The 21,536-nt window shown below is 39.0% G+C and overlaps 1 protein-coding gene across 1 annotated transcript in view; it reads right to left on the reverse strand.

Annotated features, from left to right (window-relative positions):
• Nucleotides 1-1,917: 1,917 nt before the first annotated feature.
• The window catches only part of TBX18 (T-box transcription factor 18), a 21,026-nt gene continuing 1,407 nt past the window's right edge, over nucleotides 1,918-21,536 (reverse strand). Inside the window, exons 2-6 of the mRNA XM_014307077.2 lie at nucleotides 19,382-19,553; nucleotides 12,873-13,040; nucleotides 11,621-11,685; nucleotides 7,920-8,014; nucleotides 1,918-5,423 (exon numbers count right to left, since the gene is read on the reverse strand). Of these exons, the coding sequence (XP_014162552.1) occupies nucleotides 4,699-5,423; nucleotides 7,920-8,014; nucleotides 11,621-11,685; nucleotides 12,873-13,040; nucleotides 19,382-19,553 (1,225 nt within the window). The 3' untranslated portion in view covers nucleotides 1,918-4,698. The remainder of the gene's footprint in view (nucleotides 5,424-7,919; nucleotides 8,015-11,620; nucleotides 11,686-12,872; nucleotides 13,041-19,381; nucleotides 19,554-21,536) is intronic.

Raw genomic sequence — 21,536 nt, forward strand, 5'->3', positions numbered from 1 at the left:
TTGTGTGATCTCCGTGTCTCCTGCCACTCCCTGCTGCAAAAATGGAGCCCAGGTGCTTGTCTTGAAAGCTGGGTGCTACCTCCAACATTTAGAAAGGCCTCAAAGAAAAAAAATCGAAATTTATCCATCTCATGGAAGCTTCATGTTCATTCCGCAGTAGTGGAAGATGTGAGATATTAACTATTAAAGTGCCAATAAACCACTGAAAGTGACACACAAATGAAATTCAGCTGAGTGTTTCTTTATGCCCACAGTACTTGAGCAGATTTGATACTTCTTAAAAACATTTACTTGATGGACTTCAAATTCTACAATTGAAGCAGAAGATTCAAATTCTCATTTTGCTGTAATTGCTCTGTTTGGGCAGCAGCTGAGATGGTTTTATGGCCAATTCAACACTGCTTTTCAAGAGTAAGTGGTGAATACATAGGATTTCAAAAATAAGTGGTGACTGCAAAGGACTTCTTTTTTTGGGCAACAAACACCTTTTCAGAGGTTGAACACAACAGCAGTGGCAAAAGGCATTTAAAGCAACTTGAATTCTCTAGAAATGTTATTTCCTAATGATGCAAGTCATCATATCTTAGAAGTGTGTGTCACCTTCTCAAGTCAGTGTTTTGAATCAACAAAGTAGTTGAGGAATATGGTGGAATATAAGGCAAAAATGAATTTTCCTGTAGTTTTGCTATACCAAATTGACATATCTACAGCTTTGTGTTAGATACAAGGCAAAATATTGAATCTTGAGGATCACATTAGTGAAGAGCTCAACTGACAAATTAGCAGGTTTTGTCATCTGAAGTGCAGAGTCAGCCCCAAAAAAGCACTAACTCATTATGATGAATTGCAACCTTTTTAAGCATACTTCCATACTTATATACAGATTAATTAGCTATATTATCTTTACAAGAAAAATATACCCATATAACTTGTGAGCTATTTCTGAGGATGATTTATATTTTTTTCTGTTGATCTGCTTAAGGTACAAGCTTACTAGCATTAGCGACAACAATGTCCATGACTTTCAAGTTGCTCCAGTTGTCTCTCTGCTGAAGCAGAAATGAGCTCTCAGAGTCTGATGGTGCTATAGAAAAAAATAAAATAAAATCATAATAAAAAAAGGACTGTTCTCATATTAAAAACAGAAGTTTTCATTCTCCCTGGAGGCCTGATATTTATGATCAAGCATTTCATGCCTACTTCTCTTGCCCTAATTCTGGTCATTTGCAACAATGCTGGTGTTAAGTGACTATGAAACCCTAGGCTCTGAAGTAATCAGATTTTCAGGCCCTGTGCCCTACGTCACATGGAATCGTTTATTGCAATACAATAGGAAATAAGGCCACTGTGCCTAACAGTACTCCTGGAGGGAGAAATGCTGCTCATTGCTGAGTAACAGTATACCCACATGATTATTGGTTGTAAATTCTGCCTTCAAAATCAATGGCTTTTTGCATTTAGAACTAGCAGAACCAAAGGGCAATTACCAAAGAAATACAGAGAGAGAAAAAGCTCAAAGTACCAAGCTCCTGCTCAAGAAACTGGTCACATGGAAGTGCCAGCTTCTCAGATCCAGTTGATACAGGGCAGTTGAACTGGTCTTGGCAGCTGGGATAACATGGGCTGTGAGAAGTACCAAAGTTCCATCACTGGCTAAAGATCCTGGCAAGCAGTTCAGTCCCTTTTCCCCACAAAAAACCTCACAGCTCTGCTTTCAGCCCACTATCTCCTTATACACAGCATTTGTTGGGATGATTCTTTTGCATAGAAATAACAGGAGAGGTTCAACTGCAGGTGGTTAAAGAATTGCAGACTTGTTGGGCTTGCTGTATTAAGTCTCTGAAATTCAGAGCTTACCTTCAAGTCACTGCCTTTGGTCTTGCTGAAGCTGTAGTGAAAAAAATAGACCCAAGCCTCTCAGTTTTCCAAATGTAATAAAAAGTGTTTGAATACACACTTTAATATATTTTCTGTGGCACTTTTGTAAAATACAGATATATAATTATAGATATAATGCATATATAGCATTTACTGTATTGATAAAAAGCTAGTCTTTTCACAATGACAAACCAGTATTTACAATATTATTCAAATTTTAAGGAACAAATAAAACAATATTGTGTGGTTATATGATAAGAATAATTTGAGGAAAAATAAGAGACCAGTTCTAAAAATTCCCAGACAATAAAGTACATAGTCTTGACAGGAGCACCACCATGAACATCCATGCACAACCCTTTTATTTTTCTCTCCTTATAGGAACATGCATGATTTAGCTCTTCCACATTTCTACCTAGTCACAGCTCTTAAGTTGATATGGCTATTTATGCTTTTTCAAGTATGGATTAGTTGTACCAGCTTTCCACTTAAGTGTTTTTCCAACTGCAAAATTTGGAAGTTTTGCCTAGAGCAGGAATAACTATACACAAGTCACTTCTTAATTTAAACCAATAGAGCTATGACAATTTGCATAGCTGAAAATTTTCCTATCATCTTCTACACACCTCAGAACCATTTCACAAACCAATAGCATGAGTTTGAATAGCACTTTTAGCATTGCAGGTCTTTTCTAGGAAGTTTGCCTCAAAGGACCCTGCACTGCCAAGACCAGCAACAGAGCTGAAGTACACGAATTTACTTTTTTATCCTCATATATGAACACCACCCAGCCATTCATCTGTAACATACTGTCCACAGCACAGCAAATGTAAAGATGATCTTCATCTTCAATGTACTGTCACCCCTTCCTCAGAGGAAGAGAAGTGCTATTATCACATTTTTCAGAAGAAAAAAATCTGATAGAGACTGAGTGAACTTAGGTTTACTCAGAAAGGTCACTTAGAAAGTTTAAGACAGCAAAGAAGCAAGCCCACATCACCTCAATTGCATCATCTTCTCTTTCTAACTTTGAAAGAGAACTTTATATGTATCTTTAACAGAAACAAATACATAACCAATAGAAATAAAGCATTCTTTAGGCACAGGCTTAAAGATTGCTGTTCTATTCCCAGATAAGAGGAGGTAGCAAGAGGGCTGACTCTGCATATATTATTTCCATCCCACTGAAGAAATATTAGCTGAAATGAGTCTTTTTTGAAGTGAGAGTGGGTAAGCCCACTATTTGCCTGAAAAGATATAAGAACACGTGAGACACATAAAAATTCACCTTCACCAAAAAAATCCAACAAACATAAACCTGAAAGACCTTACTCTCCTTTAATGCTGACTGGGGAAGCATTTTCAAGCACATCTGTACCCACCTTAGAATGCCTTTACATCACCTGCACAGTATAAATTAGGATTGGCATACTGTTGAAGATTACCTGTTCTCTCAAGCACTAAAATTTGTTTCCCAACCCCTGTGGCTCAGCTCTGACAGTCGGGCAGCTGAGAGGCAGCTGTTGCAGAAGGACTGATACACACCTGGGCCGTGCAGGTGCAGATGAGAGCAGAAATTTCACCATGGTGTCTCCCTGTGTCCTTGGGACTCTGAAGAAGCCTGGTCAGGAGCAGATGGTGATCTACATTCTAACAAGTGCCATTTAGAAACCAGAGGTGGGAATGAAGGAAACCTCTCCTATTCCAAGACAAAACCAGAGCAACAGGAAGGCAGCTATGACAACGTTCTGCTTCCAAAAACACTTTTGGGCAAACTGGGTCACTTTTGTAATACTGAGGATGCAGGACCTTTTGCCCTGATTTAAAAAAACAAAAAACAAAAAACAAAAACAACCAAGTAAACACAAAAGAAAAAAACCAAACCCAAAACATGTCACACACACAAAACAGGTAAAACCAATAATGGAATTTCTCATCCTGCTCACTTTTTTTTTCCGTAAATCAAACTGAATTTTCCTTCAAAAAAGTAAAAATATAAAAAACAAAGATACATTAGAATATCCAACTGTCCAGTAAATGTCTTATAGGCAATATTTATGGAGGAAAAAATGCATCAAGCCCTACCTTTGACAAAAAGTAAGCACCCCAATGTTCATTTCATACAAAGGAACGCTGCTTCTAGTGCTGTTGATTTGAATTATTCCTATCACCACAATTTGAATATGCATTATTTGTCTTCAAATATATAATCATAAATCTAGACTAATGCTGAAAAAAACAAATTCTAGTGAGAATGATGTGCCATTGATAAGCTAAAACCAGCGTATCATGAGACGGCAAACTAATCTTTCCATTTACTTTGTAGGCTGGATGCTTGATGCTTAACACTAAGAAGTCCAAATACCCTTTGTATCACTTATAACAGAAGAAACATGTAAAATGCCTTTGGTGCATCAGCGTATTGTATGAATGTTTTAAAGAAACTCGCTAGTACTACAGGAAATATAAGTGGGCTTTTTTGTGTTGTTTAATACTCCAAGTGTCACTTCATTCTTTAAAGGAGTTAGAACAGATGAGGGGGAAAGGGGAGGAAGTCTTACTTAATTTGTTGCATATGTCCCAACGTGTTATACAACTAAGTGTATTATACCAGAAAACTAAAGCAGTCTGCACCGTAGCAAACTCTGTGTAACTCAAAATAGGAGGATAATCTGGCCAGAAGCAAGTCAAAATTTCAGTGAAACTTCCTCTCATATTATATATACACACACTTTACAAGCTACATTGAGTGTCCTTTCATATTCCAAAAGAAATACATTGCAGACACCAAACATACTGTACTTTTACTTAAAGGCTTCATCAAACCATATGTGCAGACACTTGAGAAGACGAGAGTGTCAAGCTTCCTAGGGTCCTAGAGTCAAAGAAATTCTGCTGCCCCCCACTGCTAAGTAAGTGCACTCCTTCCACGGGGGGCAACATCTGCCGATCCGTCATGGTTCCACTTGGCGAGGACCCCAAGAAACTTCCTTGGGAAGAAACGATTTTCTCAGGACTGGCAGCCAGTTTAGGGGATGTAGAAAAGTTATATCCATAGAGCGCACAGGGACTGTGCAGTCTAAACGTGTTATAGGAGCCTTGGTGGGTCTGGTTAGTGGTAAAGGCGTTGCTGGATGGGGAAGGCATGATGTACTGGAGCTGTGGAGACATCCCTGAAATCTGCATGGATAAGCCAGTCTGCGGGCAGCTGAAGGCATCCCCGTCGCTGCCGCTCATGGACATATTCACAGTTGTGCTACTGGACACGCCGACGTAGGAGGGAGTCCTTGGGGCAGCGAAGGTCTCGCCGCCCTGGTTGGTGAGCCGGTTGTAGGTCTCAGCCAGGGAAGTGCTGTATCTGTTCAGGGCCAGGCCTGAGCGCGCACAAGCGGTGTAGTCAGCTGGAGCAAGGGTGCACAGCTGGCTAGTGTTGGGGCTGAGGTGGAAGGCTGGAGAGGAGCAAGGGGAGCCCGGTAAAAGGTGAGGGTGGGTAGATGGCACTCCACTGCCAGATCCTTGGAGTAAAGTAGAGGAACCTGCATTTCCTGGAAGAGAATATTACAATGTAAGAAGCACATTGGGAAAGGTTCACTTCCTAGGTGAAAGATCAAGACCTTTGTCTTTTATAATAACCCTCAAGATGAAATCCAACTCAAATTAATTAAAAACTTTTACATACATGTGCAGGAGAATGTGCGAGTGAACCACATGGATGTTTCTAAAGAAACAACTTGACCAAGAAAGAGAATTGAAGTTATGATTTTACAACCATCACTCAGTACTTAGAGCTCCGGCCCAAAAGGTTAGCTGCTTCTTATGTGACATGGAAGGAAATTTCATGGCAGTTAAGATGTAACCAAGTGAGTACCCCATCACAGGAAGCCTTCTTCAAAATTATGATTTTTGGCTTGTCTAGGCTCTTGCTACAGTCCGGAATGTGTTTCAAGTGCTCTGTGCCTGACTGTCACTGTCGGAGCACCAGCTGAGGAACCAGCTCCTTAGCTCAGAGGCTCTCATGGATAACAGCTTCAGGAAAATTCCCAATTTCAGAAGAAAAAAAACTTCTGACTTCAAACCAAAACAATTCTGAGAATAACCAAAAAATTCAGAATAACTTCAGGAAAAATGTGGGCTGAACACTGCACATAGCTGCTTCATTTCTGGAATGGGTAGGCTTGCAGCAAACTGTTTGCAAATTGTTCATTTACTGATATCAGAACTTTATATTATGAATACCAGTGCTGAATGCTCCTGAAAGCACAATGCTTGCCACAGGTGAAGCCTTTCTTCAGGACTGAAAGTTTCCCAGACCTCTTTTTCTTAAAAGATTGCATCTTCCTGAAAACTGGGGCCTTTTACAGTCTCCCAGGCAAGACACTTAACAAGGAAGATGTCCTGTCTATGAATCACACTAACAATCAAACAGCTTGATGCTGCAAAGAGAGAAGTTCTGTCAATAAGTTAACAGATTATCATAATAGATGAGCTAGTAAAAAGAAAAATACATTATTAAAGAACACTGCCTGCTGCTGCTTCTCTGTTAACAGGACACCAAAATCACAAGGCATCATTAGGCACTGCCACGTTACAGAAATGATAAGACATGTTTTTCTTTTAATCTCCATCAATGTCTCTGCTACCTGAAGATAGGCACTTTCAGCGTTAACAACCAAGACAAATTTCTAATGGGGTTTTTCACAAAGTCGCTATGTCCAAGGTATAGATGACTAAAGATTTTGCAAGGATCCCAGTTTCCATTCCCAGAATATTAAGAGTAACTTCAACAATCTTCTTAACCTCAGGCAAAAGCAGAAAAGGAAGCAAGAAGCTCATGGCAGCAGTTCCCCTGCTCCCAAACAATGCTCCTACACACAAACAGCCAATAAAGCTGGTCTGTCTCCTAAATGGATTAACTGCATCATCAGTTGCCTTTCAGTCTTACACAGTCTGACAAGGTATTTCAGGTCTCATTCTCTCTTCTCATTAAAGGCCTTTTTGATGAGACCGTCCCTCACCACCATGCTACTCCTAAAACTCTACCAACACTCATCCAATGACTTGGCATAAACTTTCCTTTTAGTTGCCCACATCAAGCACAAGATTTCTCAAAGGAGTGAACCAAAAAGCTGACAAAAGCAATTTTTCTGAATTTCTCTATGTTCTGGGTTTTTGCTCTGAAGATGTTAAACAGCTTTGCAATCAATGCATTATCAAGAAACCAGACTGGATATTTGTAATTTTGGTAGCAGAAAATGCAAAGAATTGGGAGCAGTATGTCTGATTTAGCTGGGAAAAGGCTGAGAGGTTTTCCATGTGCATTGGATTATACTCAGGAAATAAAAGAACTCAGAAAAGAATACAGAGGTTCCACTCTCTGTCCAAATGGGCCATTTAAATGTTTTTCTCATTCATGACACTGCCTGCACAATGGGGAAAGTGGAAACAAAGGTTTCCAACAAAGACTGAAGAGCAGCAAAAAGCCAAACAGAGAGGAGATGCATTTCTTTAAGCTCTAGGATGCAGAAAAAGTTGTTGGCCCATTTACTGAACAATTTTCAGGTCTTTAAGAATCATGAAGAGGTTCTAAGAAGAAAAAAAATTAAGCTTCCTCCTATTTACTCACTACTTAAGAGAACATTTCTTCTCTCATTCCTTTTTTTTTTTTTTTTCTTAAAAACCCAAGTAATTCCTATGCTGCAGTTTGGATGTGTATAACAGAATTAATCTCTAAGTGATCTCTACCTTTTGTATCTAGCTGGAGCATAACACTAAGGAATAGGTTATTCAATCCTTAAATAACTGGCATTCTCCTCCACATGTCATCTGATTTTTCTTTGCAATTGAACATTTTATTGCCATGTGCTTGAGTTAGCATTAGTTTTCTAACTTAGAATAACTCTGATGAGGGGGGATGGTTGCACTGTGGTTAGCTGTTTATTTCTGCCTTGTGAGTGACACACTTACCTAAACTTTCATAAGGTATGATAGGCAAAGCTTCATCTTTCATTTTTGTTTTGAAAGAACACAAAGACACTCGTTACCTTGTTTGGGTATCCCAGGTATGTCTTCAAATGTAAGTGTCCTCAGAGAAGGTCTCCAGAAGGCATAAGACTCTACCAGAGCTTCCAGTCCCATTCTATTTAGAACAAAAGAATCACGGTGTCATGAAAGCAAGCTGTATTTTGCCACACATCTCTGAATAGTCCACCTCAGAAACATATAAACATTTCAGGATTATTTTCAAGTTGATTTTACTTTTTAGAAAAGAGCCTTACAGCCCATCCATGAGACCACAGGGACCTGCAACCACTGGGCTGCACAAAGTGTTTTCCAATTCCACAAGCCTGGCTCTCTATTTCAATATTTTCAGCCTTTTGGGAGGGCTGTTTGAGTGGGAAGATTTGGCTAAAATGATTTTAAATGTTTTGCTAGTATATTTCTTATAGAGATCATCACTCTGGCACTTAAAGTTTTAACTGCCAGAGGGATGATCTGCTATTTCTTCCTAGAATAAAGGTGATCCACTGGCAACTCCTATTAAAACAGGATTCTTAGTCATTACTGATGAGCTGGAAAATCGCACGTAGAACATGAGCAAGGCAAGGATGTACAGCTATATTGCTACCAAAATCGTGTAAAAAAAGCAATGTTGTTTTGCTAAGCAAAATACCTTCAGAAACTAAAAGTTTTCACTCATTTTCTTGCAACGGTGTCCTGAGAAATCAGAACTGTGTAGACAATGGTGTCAGACACTATGCAGAAAACTCTCTGCTTCCTGAAGATAAAGGCCCATTTGTTTTCTGACAATTATTTATGAATAATACACCTCAGAGGTATATGAACTTGGAGGTATAATTTTGGTGTTATTTTTGGCTGCTGGGGCCCAGAGGCCTGTTGAGTGTCAGCATCAGGCACACACCAAATACAAGTGCTTGCCTTTGAGCAGCAGTATTCGTAAACTTGAATTATACAAATAGCCCAGTCTGAAGCAACCAACATGTTCTGATACTACTCCTTCCAGCAGGAACACAAATGTCTGTCAGGAAACATTTATAAAGCGTTTATTAGCTGAACCTGGCCTAAAAAGATAGCCTTAATTTTCTGCAGTAATGGTGAATTTTCATTTCTAGTTAAAGTGGAGATAAAAGCCACCTCCTGGAGGAGTGTAGCCAAGGCGATAATTTATACAAGATGCCTTTGAACAATTTCCACATTTTATCACCACCCTAATTTGCACTATCAAATGCCCAAGTTTATTTAACAAAACAGTTATGTTTTTCCCAAAGTATTTAAAGGGAGAAATTCTGATCCTTTCCTGAGTAAAAGGTTTTATAGGGTCAAACTTAAGGCCCAACTGAAGAATGAAACTATTCTCAGCACCTAAATTCTGTTGCACTTTGCAAATGCACTGGGAATGTTTTTAAAAGGTGAAGCTACTGATTTCTATAAAATGGCCTGTGGGACTGAACAGGAATGACCTAGAAGGGCATATTTTTAATTAAGCGGAATTACTGCATGCAGCAGTGCAGAGTGAGATAGCTGCATAAAAACAATATTGAAAAGTTGGTATAATTTAACCACAGTATTTTTTAACCTTGTTGCAGACTAAAATGCCTCAATGATAAAAACACTGGCTAGAACAATGAGGATAACAGAACCTTAACATTTAATTTCAGTATTCAGTAACAGAGCAAAACAATAATCCACTGAGTATAGCAAGAGAAATTTTCCCTGACAATTAAATTCTCAGCTGAATTGCCAAATATACTTATCCAGTAATGCGGACTACAAAAGAAAACAGTGATACTGACTTCAGTAAAACAATGTCAATTTGCAACAAACAAGAGTTTGCAGAGTCAATTCTGTAATGAGTGTGTTTGTAGAGTAAGAACACTCAGACCTCACCTGAAGGCTGCTCTAAAACATTTTAGAGATGCTGGCTCTTCCTTCAGAACTTGCCTTCCTAATCAATTTCCATTAAAAATAACTTTCAATCAAAACATCTTACTTTTTTTTCTCCAATGCCTGAACCAGACTATTCCTAACAACCAAACAAAAAAACCCCTCTCTGGATACACTCAGTCCCATAATTGTATTCGTGTGGTCGCAGATGCAGCACTCTTACATCATCCTCAGGTAATTCCAGAGCTGTCCCGCCACATTAAAACCTGTTCAAAACTAATTTCTGAACAATTCTTTCCTTGCTGTCTAAAAGGATATCGTCTCTTGTTTCTTATGGAAGAAATTCTAAGTCCACCTAAATTTGCACATTTCAGAGGATCAGGGTTTCACACTTCTTAGGAGGTTCCATAGTACTTATTTTATAGTTCTGCAAACAGCAAGCAGAGCAGAGACACTGCCTAGGAGAGAGAGAGCTTTCAAACAGGGCTTGTATGGCAACCCTTTTTCTTCCTAAAGTACACACAGCATGTTTTGCTTCTTCAGTCACTGCATTTACCGGGAAGCTACTGTTCACTTCATTTCTAACCAGAAACCTACAAAAGAGGGCAAAGTTCTATTTATGTCAGTGGCCACAGAACATGCATACTTATTTCTCCCTAGAAGACAAAATCTCAGACAGACTAAAAAGAATAGAATTCATACAGTGAATGCCTGTAAATCTTTGCAACTACGTCATCCCTTCTATAAGTAGTCATTTTCCAGAAACTACTGTCATTTACTGTCCAGTTTCAGGTTTTATGAAACTTGGGTTTTGTGTAAAACAGGCTTTAATGCTGTAGCTTCTGCTAACAGAGAAGCTCAATAAAACAACTATCAAAAAGAAACTCTCTGATCATTCCTACCAGTACAGTCTGCTCCCTTCTCAGCAAGGCCTGGTCATAAATATAGCAGCTGCAGACACCAAACACAATGTGGTAGCTGGAACTGATGTATACTATACACCACAATGAAATACTGCTTTTTTTTTTTTTTTAGCTGAAATGGTTTAACATACAATTCAAAACAGGCTTAAGTAGCTTGCATTAAACAGTCATTGGATAAAGTACCTCATTGGCACTGGAAGCCTGGACCAGACCTAAGTCTCCACTTTGCACTACACAGATTTCCCACTGCTATTTTGAAAGATTCACGGATCAAGAGAAAAAAAAGCAATTAATCACTCCATCCACCAAAGAAGAAATGCAAACCATCCTCATTTCAAGGTCTTATATAGCCTGCTAGAAAAGGTATTCACCTAGGAAGCAGATTTAAAACTCCTTCGACTAAACAGACACTTGAATACAGGTCTCTCACCTCCTAGACAAGTGTACTAAACATAAGGTTACTGCACAAACCAGTTTGTCCCCCTTAAGGAGGAAACAAGCCATTAATCCATCCTATGTGCCCCTTACTTGCAAGAGAACCTGAACTTGTAGTTTGACAATGGTATCTGCAACTTGTCTCCAGCCAGGAGAAAGAGGAGATTTCAAGCACAGCCTGAAATCACGAAACTGAGTATACATTAAGTCCATTTGCAGCCTTCATGGTGTGTCACTGCTTCCACTGAAAGGAAACTTGAGTACATGAGTCAAGCCAAGTGCCAGTCTGTTCCTGACCTAGATGGTCAGAGGTGTAGCAGTGGCAACTCGCCACAGAGAACATTACTAGGAAGTCTGAGTGGACCCGCAAGGAATCTGAGTTCTCAAATTAGTTTGTCTGTAAGTACAAGTGTTGACCTTGAACAGCCTCCACAAACTGATTCTGCCAGCAGGAAGAAGCCCAGCTCCTCCCCAGCACCTACCTGTTACGGCCCGAATCTCTAAAGCCTTTGGCGAATGGGTTCCTATCAATCTTCAGACGAGTTATCTGTGAATATTATTAAGAAAAATGATTACCTGTAAGCTCAGATAAGTAGCACAGAAAACAACTCTACTGACAGAAAAAAGCTGACAGGGGAAATATCTTCATATTTGAATGGTTTAAGATGGCTGTCCTGAAACATAGCAAAATAAGGACCAATCTTCTGATCATTATTTTTGCACATCCCTGGAGAAGATAATAGGTATTTAAAGCTGCCAAATGGCAGTAAGAATTACTGAGAAAAAAACTTCAGGCAAATGTCATTCTTCATTTAAGAGAGTTCACTGTCTAACTTGAATCAAATTTAAATTAAATTTTATTTCTGTACCGGTCATGAGGGAAATGTGAAAAGAGACATTATCTCTACATTATTAACCTCCATGAAAAAAAAAAAACCGAAACCAAACCAACTAACCAACCAAAACCCCCACAAAACACACCACACCCCAAATAACCGTAATTTATTTTAATAAATGGGAAAATCATCAAATACTCATATTTCAGTATTTACATGGCTCTCCTGTTCCTCTCTTTGTGAAGTTATCAATGCGTATGTAATTTCAAAAAACACAGCTGCAATAATTTATATGGAATTAATAAAATGTCACAACGATAACTATGTATGCTGAAACTTAAATGAGAAGTAGAAAGAGCCAAGTGATACAACCTGCAGTTTACTTTAGACTTGAATCCATGTGGACCCAGATAAATTGTCCTTAATAATATAGGCTGAATGCAGTTCATAAAAACAACTGCAACTTTCTTAGAACTCAGCTTCTCTGTTAAGGTTCTGGGAGTATTAAAAGCACTGAGTCAGGAACAAAAGTACTTTAAAAAGTCTCTCCTGACACCTATCCACATTTAAAGGTACAGAAACATCTTTAAAAATTAGACTGCTCTTTGCCTTGTTCTTCCATACAGTGTTTATAATCAAGACACCATTAAGCATGCTAATTGGACTGTGTGATCTCCATAATAATAAGAAAGGTTTTTTTACATGCAGCATGTCTGAAAGCTCAGCTACAGCCTCCAGGCACTGGAGCAATACTAACAGTGAAAGCTACTTGTAGTAAAAAATAGATAGTTCTATTTTCATAAGTGATATAATGACAGCGTCTACTTTTCTCCTATCTCTTACATCTCTGTTCTGCTCTGAAAAGCCTGTAAAGTGCTAACCAGAAAGCCCGAATTACCTGTTGATTTTGGTATGCTGTGACAGTAGTGAAGACTGTCTCAGGGAAGGAGAAGGCTTTCACCCCTTCTCCTGAAGGGATGGGCTTGACAGGGGACAGATCATCGCCACAGTCTTTTCGGATGACGTGGACACGAGGCTGATATTTATGCATAGAGTGAAGGATAATCTATGCAGTCATGCAAGGAAAAAGATAACATTTGTTAGAAAGGACACCCTGCTGTTTCAGGACTAATAGCTTTTTGGAACAGATTATGGTATGTGTTTACCATGCCACTTACTGGAAATCAAATGTTTTCTTTAACCTCTGAAGGTTCTTGTTACAGTAGTCTAATCCCTGTGCATTTATGTTATTGCCAACCCTAAGCATTTAAAAATTACAACTCGGGAGCTCCAAATTCAGAGACTGGCTTTTTTGAAACTGGCTCAAATAAAGGAAAAAAAAGAAAAAAAAAAAAAAAAAAAAAAACAAAAAGAGAAATCAGGAATGAAGTCTAGGTCCCACTAGAATTATGAAAGTTCTGTCACTTTTCTCCACTGAAGTCTGGATTTAACCTAACAGGATTAACAGCAACAGAAATTTGCCTTTTGTTTTTGGAACCTTCAGGATGTGCTATTAGAGCAATTTTTTTCCTTATATCCCAAAGGCTGGAAACAAATCTTGGTTGGAACACAAGCTGAGACTCTCACACTCTGAAGAAGCATAAAATTAAGAGTAAAATGATAACAAAATCCAAAACTCTAAAGTGTTAATAGCAATCGATCCATAAAACAGACAGTGAATTTCAATTAAAAAAACCCTCCCAGCATACAAAAACTCAATGTCCTGGTTCAGGGACACTCAATCAAAAATAAATCATAAAAGAGGAGTGGATGTATAATGCATAAATTAAACACATAGATACCTCTTGGTACTGTACCTCAATTGTAAAGGAAATTTAAAATACAGCATTTTTCCTCTATTTTACTCCACTTCAGCTAACCACTATTAAAATAAAAAATTTCAAGGAAAAAAAAAATTGAAGTTCAGCTATTATTGTTGGAAGACCTAAGAAATTAGTAACTTGATAAATAAATAGTCCTATGGCTATTGGCCTGTGGAACCACTAATCAACATTCTGGGGAAGGTTTTTAATTTCCTGCTCCTTGAGTAGGCTCAGAATGTGCGTGTGCTCAAGCACTCAACAGAGCCCCTATGTCAGACACCATGGAAGTTCATTCACCCAAATTATATAGAGGACATTGCATTTGTTTGGATAAACTAGTGTTTGGCTAGTTTAATACACTTGGTCCTGGCCAGATTACATGACCCTGTTTTGGTAAGGCCAGTTTCTGGATAATCAGGGGTTTTATTAGCCCTTAAGTAAGGTTTTGACAATGACATCACAGGCCCCAATTAATTTGCTCAGGGAGTGCCCTATGGATGTTCTCATATGAAGTCTTTTCCGAGTTTCTGAACAGAGCAAGATTTTTTATTGTGCAAAAGTGTTTTCTCTTTTACAACACTCCTTTCAATTCTCCAATGGCAAAGATCAACAAAATGAAAATGCAGAGAGGACAGCACATTCCTCACCCTGTTTCCCTGTGAACACCCAAGAGGTACCAGGGGAGATGCTGGTGCAACAGAAAGAGAAATTATCAAGAAAAGATGTTGCACAGTTCAAATACACTGCAATTCTGTGCCTTGCCATATGTCTGGGTGCCACTGAGCATGCCATGCTCTCTCCCACACGGATTACTTGACCCCATCAGCTCTGTGGTGCAAACCACTGCTGGCCCACACATCAGTGATAACCCTGGCAGCTACAAAGAGCTCTGCTCACACATCAGAACAAGTGATACCAAAGCAGCACAGAGATGAACACCTCCCACTGCTTATCTGGGTGGCTATTGCAGCTAAACTGATCCATGTCATCTCCTAGGAACAACCTGTCTGGCCTGTGTCCTGTACTGAAATTTCCTGCGCTGACATGCTGTTTTGGCAAGTAGCAACTCCATAGCAATTTTTTTTTCTTGATTTTGTACCCATGTCTTCTAACAATGGGATCTTTGTTCATGATCTGAAGGTCCAAACTAAATAATGCATAACTGCAAAGACTTTGTGAATTAAAGTGCAAGGAGAGGGAGATGCAATATCCACTACAAAAACAATTTAGCTCTATTATTCAAACCATCACCTAAACCTACTGTGAAGAAAAAGCTAAGGAAAAGGAGATCTTGACATTTCATTTGACAAGCCTTTCACATTTAAGAGCACCAATGGGATGTAACAGTTTATCTGCAGTAATGGCAATTTTCCCTTCATTTCCCTTAAAATCCAACACCAAAAACCCCCAATCAGAAATCCCACTGTGTTCCCAAATATGAGCTGGCATTACATTCAACTCACAGCTGAAGAGCCTGCCTCTCTCTGCAAAGTCCTCACAGAACAAGATGAAAACATTTCATGCGGGAATAAACCTCTCTCACAAAAAGTAAAATTAAATTTTGGCCACAGCAGCTGTCAAGAAATCATGATCAGACAGAAGGCAGGAGGCAGAGCAAAGGCCACCAGAACACCTGCAGCAACACAAAGCTGGGATTACATTTGCAATGTCTTTTGAGAGCTGCTGCCATGATGAGGTCTCAGAGCTGACCCTGAGCATGAGCACCACCATGGCACAACCATCTCAGCCAGAACAAATGAGAGCCAGAAACTCCTTCACCAATCCTCCAGCAACTTGGCCGTGCCAAGACTACACGGTCACCTCCCCACTACCGACACAGTCCTTGCTGCTGTTTTTGCCAAAAATCCTCCTTTATCCTCCCTCCAAAGCACAAGCACTCAGGCTCTCTGCAGTTAGGGATGTGTGTGGGGCTGAGGAGCACAGATCCCTTCTGTACTAAGACAAAAACTGCAAGTGCAAATACTGATGTTTCACAGCTTTTCATTGTGACAAGAACATATAAGTGCCCATTGACCGTAAGCAGAGCTCGCTACTTGGAGCCAAGTCTGGGCAGAGTTACAGTCCGCCTCTGCTTCCAGCCTCGCCCCACTTTCAAATGGGGAAAAAAACCCACCCCAGCCACCAAGGAACAATTAACACACTAACAGCCTCATTTTCACTAAAAGTTAAAAGATGTTCCTCTGCATCAAAAAACACTCAGTTGAAAAGCATGGAAAATAGCATAAAAAATGTTGACTTTTCCCCTCCACTGAAATTCAGTTTAAAAACTGCATTGAAATAGAAAAATTAGCCAGTTCTAACCAGCCGGAGGGAGAGACTGCTTTTACAATGCAGCACTCACTCCACAGATGAGAGAGGGATGAGAGGCATTAACAAAGAACATCCAGACCATGCACTTTTCAGTGACAACTGCAAAATCCAGGTTTACTCTTCCTTAGCATCACAACTTAGATGAAACATATAAAAGCCATAGTGTGTGTCTTAATGACTCTGTAGTATTTCCAAGGCAGGAAACTCACTCTGGAACTTCTCTGAGATCAGAAACACACAAGGAAAACATGTCTGTACAAATTTTGCTTCATCTTTGCAGACTGCAAGTGGAACCCATGTATCAAAGAGTGTGCCATGTGCAGATATGTACTTCAAAAACCTCTGAGCTCAGCAGCACTATAAAACTGCGCAGTCACAAAGTCCCACTTGAAGTGCTGATGAAAATAGCAGCAGGCACTATGGAATCTGGAACATGCTCGAGCAGTGAGGCTCTTAGAAATGGCTGATCTCCTTTCACAGAATGCTAATCCCAGGGCAACACGATGCAAGGGGAATGAGCTGGCTCCACCAACTACTGCCACAACATAAATACTGCATAGGAATTCTTCCTCAGTGCCTGTTTGCAAATACTGTTTTTATTCCCACTGACATGGACCACTTCCCTCAGAGATCCTGAGAGTTAATACTCTAGAACAGGTAAAAAGGCTCTAGACTGACATAATGCAAGCTCCCTACCTCAAAGCCTTCAAGATCAAAACCAACCCCCAGGACTTTAACACAAAAACTCTGCAAAAGCTTACACCTCCAACGAGCACAGGGAGCATAAAGGAACAAGTTCAACAAGGATTAAATTGCCAGAAGCAGAAAGCAGGGAAAGCATTCCCAAAGAACAACAGCTAAAGGCCAACGCTGCTTGGTGGAAACCCCACTGAGGTTTCTCTGAACCACTCTGCCTGCGCACGAGAGGGAAAAAACTACTTTCTAATAATCTAAAATATACCTCATGTCTCATACAGTGGTGGGAGAGTCAGAACTTCTGATATAAGAGTAAATTTTGGAGGGACTCTACAGCCTTGACTCCTAGCTCTTCTAATTCGCCATCTGTCCCCTGGTACCCTACTGAGAAAAATGGTTTCTTCCTGCTTATGAGAAACAATTGGTTTTTTTATATTCATCACAAAATATGATTATTCGTTTTCCATTATTGCTAGAGGCATCCAGAGGCTACATAGCTTTTTCAATACAGCATTCCACACTACCATAGCTTTAATAGAAAAAATGTACCCATTAGAAGAGACACTTTTCTGCTTTCTGCTTTTGCCTTTTCTGGTAATTATGAATGACATGTTTGCAATTTTCCAGATTTGAGAAATATGAAATTATTTTACAGTCATCCTTCTTTTGTCCTTTTATTTTAATACTTAAATTTCCATTTTGGGGAGGAGGGGCACTGCCATAGCTCTGAATCAGTTCAATGTGTCTCAAATCACTGTATTTGAGCTTTGCTTCACTCGTTTCCAAGCCAAAATACTTAACTAAAGACCAGAAAATTTATATCCCCCCGTATTACAAATAATGGTGTGTTGTGTATGCTACACAGGTTTCAGTTCAGAGTAAACACAAAGCTAAAATCTGGGATGGAAAAAGAGAATAACACAATTCTCTCCATAGCTGAGATTTTATCACAGGGCACTTTGCAACTGCAAGTGCACGGCTGGACCACACAGTACCCGCAGATGGTCCCTCTGCACCCACTGAGTACAAAAACCAGCTCACTGCTGGAAAAGCAGCATATTATCCATTTGCATCTGCTTCACTTTCAAATCCCTTACAACAGACTCAGGATTCAGGGAAAACAAGTCCCACTTGAGAGGAATCACAAATACACAAATGCTGGGGAAACTAAAGGAACTTCATGTGCTAGCCTTAACTCAAATGGACACTGCCAAATAAGACTCCATAACTGTAATTCTGGAAAGAAGCAGTATAAAACCTCTTTTGTACTATTCTAAGAAAAGCACTGCTAACTTAAGAGGCATGAATACCCCCACATTTCTTTTAAGGAGGAACAAAATAAAATAATGAAAATTATTGCACAAATGGAAGTCTTTTTATCCTTGTTATCATATTTGTTAGGTCAGCCATGCTCCTGTATTCCTGCCTCTGATAATTGCATTTGCAAACACAAACAAGGGGGGAAAAATCTCAGCCTATGTATTAGCAAAATACCTGGCTCAATGTCACAGAGTTACAACCATACTGAAAGATGAGTGTGGTATCGTTGTGCCCTGCGCCAGGTGTATTTTCTTTCACTCCTTTCCTTGAAGGAGAAAGTATCCTGGTTAATAAATTGGGTTACGCTAAGGACAATGGAATCCACATCCTGTCTCAAAACTTTCCTCTAACATCTTAAAACTCTAACACTTGGAACTCGATGCTTCTTCTGAAAGGATGCCAACATTTGTCATTTATTACAGGGGTTTGTAAAATCAAAGACTTCACCCTGACTAAAAACAATCCTCATTTTTTAATTATTTCTTAAGGTGTCAAGTAAAACTATTTTAGGGATTGCTGGAATGATACTGGCTTACATCTGTCATGTTTCAACAGTTTTGAAGAGAAAAGGAAATATTAACATAACACATTTTGTCACATTAGATAATGTCATAACTAAACAATTTAGAACTTGCAAACAGAACACTCATACTGCATACGTCTTCGCCAGCTTTTCCAGAAGTAATGAGCCTCAGCTGTGAAAGGGTCTTGCTTCATAAGGTATGCAATAAATCATCATCGGAGCAAACCCAGCTCCCATGTTGTTCGTTTTTGACTGCAATTATTAACACCTCACGGGATTTCACACAAACGTTTAGGTTAAGAAAATACTTAAGTGTATTTTTATTCACGTGAAGTTATTACACACTATTAATGTTTCTCCTAGCCACTTGTGAATTTAAGAGTCCTTTTCGATCGGAGGAGAAGTTGCGAGTAACACGCTCGGTGGGAAATACTGAGAGCAATTCTGCCCCTCTGTATTAGGCAATTTAGCCTTGTAAAGTCTTACTTTGCAGAAGGAGTTCTCTATTTGAGGGAGGAGTAAAACAGCAGGCTCTAATAAGCCGTTAATTATCGGAGCAGAAAGTAAGAAGCTTTTAGATGCGGACAGTGAAGTTCCAAAACAGCTCTGAAAAGTCAAGCCTATTTCTGGCACCCCGCAGCTGTACGTCAGAGCCTCTCAGGGCTGAGCAATGTGCCTACACATAATGCCACTGAAGAAAGAGCAAGTACTCACATGCCCTTGGTCATCCAGCTCGTTATTGGTAAGCTTCAGTTTGTCAAAGCTGATCACTTGTCTCATCCACGTCTCCCCCGAGGCAGGTGAATCAGGGTGAATATAAACACGAGGCGGCACTGGGGAGTCAGCATTACCAGCCACCATCCACTTGGAACTATGATAAACATACCTGTAAAAAGAAAACAAATACCTCTAACCACTAGCACCAAAACAATCTATCAGACCCATTCAGCATGAATAAATTAGGGCCCATGCTTACAGCAAAAACCCGTCAATTAACAAAACATGAAAAGACACAATTTCGCATAAATAAAAATAAAGTTTGTTTGTTTGTTTCCAAACATAGTCTTGGCACCTGCAAAAATAAGTTTAAAATCCATGCTCTGACCTTGCTCTTCCTAATATCAGTCACAGTCTCAACACTAGGTTTCAAAATGAGCTTTAAGCTGGTGTCAGTTCATTGACTGCTACAGCTCTGCTCTGAAAAGGCATCAGCAAATAGTAAAGAATCTGGTCCTTCTTTTATCAAATTGGGTAGTAATTCCATATTTGGAAGATTTATCATGTTGAGTCTAATGTAAGACTCTATAAATAAAGATATTGAAGGGAAAGAACATTATGATAGAGAAAAACAATGAAAGTGTGTGAAACTATGCTCTTGATATTTCGGTAGACATATTAATAGGCTTAAACAGTATTGCAAAAAGGTTAAAAAATGAAAAATGGAGTCTGTATTTCATTTGATAGGCCAATGCTGACTAGATGATTTTATAACAAAAATTGTGCCCGCTTTGGTTAAAAACCTATTTTGAAGGCAGGCACTTCACAAAGCAGTTTAAAAAGTATTAATTGAAAGTTATCTTTTTCAAGGGCAGTAAAAATCCAGTAATTCAGCTGTATTTTTAAATGAAAACAAGAAAGACCTCATCAAATCATATCTTTGCACAATTCAGTTCCTTATTAGAGAAAGGCAAGCAACACAGTCAGAATAGAAAACAAAATGATCCAATGCAGGTATCGCTCCATACAATTCAGATCAAGCTGCATAGCTAAGATCTAGAATGGTGGTGATTCTCTCCTGGAGACAAATTCTCCAACCCAGATCACTGTTGTAACATTTTTCATTTATTTTATATTTCCTGGTTTATACTAAATATATGCTTTTCCTAGAAAAGTAAATAAAGTTATAAATGCACATAAATAAAAATTCAGTGATAAATACACATTTTGAGCTACAGCATAAGCTTCCAAATATTTATAAGGTCAAATTTTGCTAGAAATCCAGACCTATATGTAATTTTCTTCATTTCCATTATTTTTGCTATCTGCTCTGTCAGCAAACTAAAGACTAGACCAAATGACTGCTGTCATTTCTATGAAATTTAAAGATCTACAAGACAGTGTGTGAAGCTGCACAAGCAGCCAGAGTTGAAATAACAGACAGCAATAAAAAGCACAGAATAGAATGAGAAGAGGCACCAAGTAAAACATGTAAAGCATTAACATTTAGTGGAAAGCTTAAAGACATAGTTACTAATACATGAATAAAAAAAAAATTCTAGTTTGCCAACTAAGAAAATACCGCCCTTCCTACAACTGTCATTAAGTTACTTCAGTTATCTGGGCAGCATGTAGCACACTGTGAAGACACTGCAGGTATGTAGTAATGTATGACTGTAATTATTTTAAATGAAATTAGGTTTAAACAATTCATACTCAGTATAACCGCTTTTAATTTTTAGTATTAACATTTTAATTAATTTTGAATTATTACCTTGGTTTTTCTATGAATTTATGAATTGCTCAGACCTTCTAGGAATTATATATTTAGATTGTTAAGCAAATGCACACATGTAACACAAAGTAAAAAAAAAAGAAAAAAAAGCTTCCATTTGAGCTGCACTGCACTGGTTCAGGGAAAAAGAAGCATTTTTTCCCTCTACGGCAGATACAGAAAACACTCCCCTGACTGTATATGCTGAGCATCGTCAGCCCTGGTATCTGGTGCCCCTTGTTGAAAAACTCAAAATTAAAAAAGGTCCTAAGGAAGGTCTTATATACCACACAAGAAAATGACAAAATAGCAGTCAATGAGGTAAGTACAGGAAAAACACAGAGCAGAATTTGCTTAGGAAAAAAAGCAGCATTCCTG

This window comes from Geospiza fortis, unplaced genomic scaffold (genome assembly GCF_000277835.1).
Source record: "Geospiza fortis unplaced genomic scaffold, GeoFor_1.0 scaffold190, whole genome shotgun sequence".
Taxonomy (NCBI): domain Eukaryota; kingdom Metazoa; phylum Chordata; class Aves; order Passeriformes; family Thraupidae; genus Geospiza; species Geospiza fortis.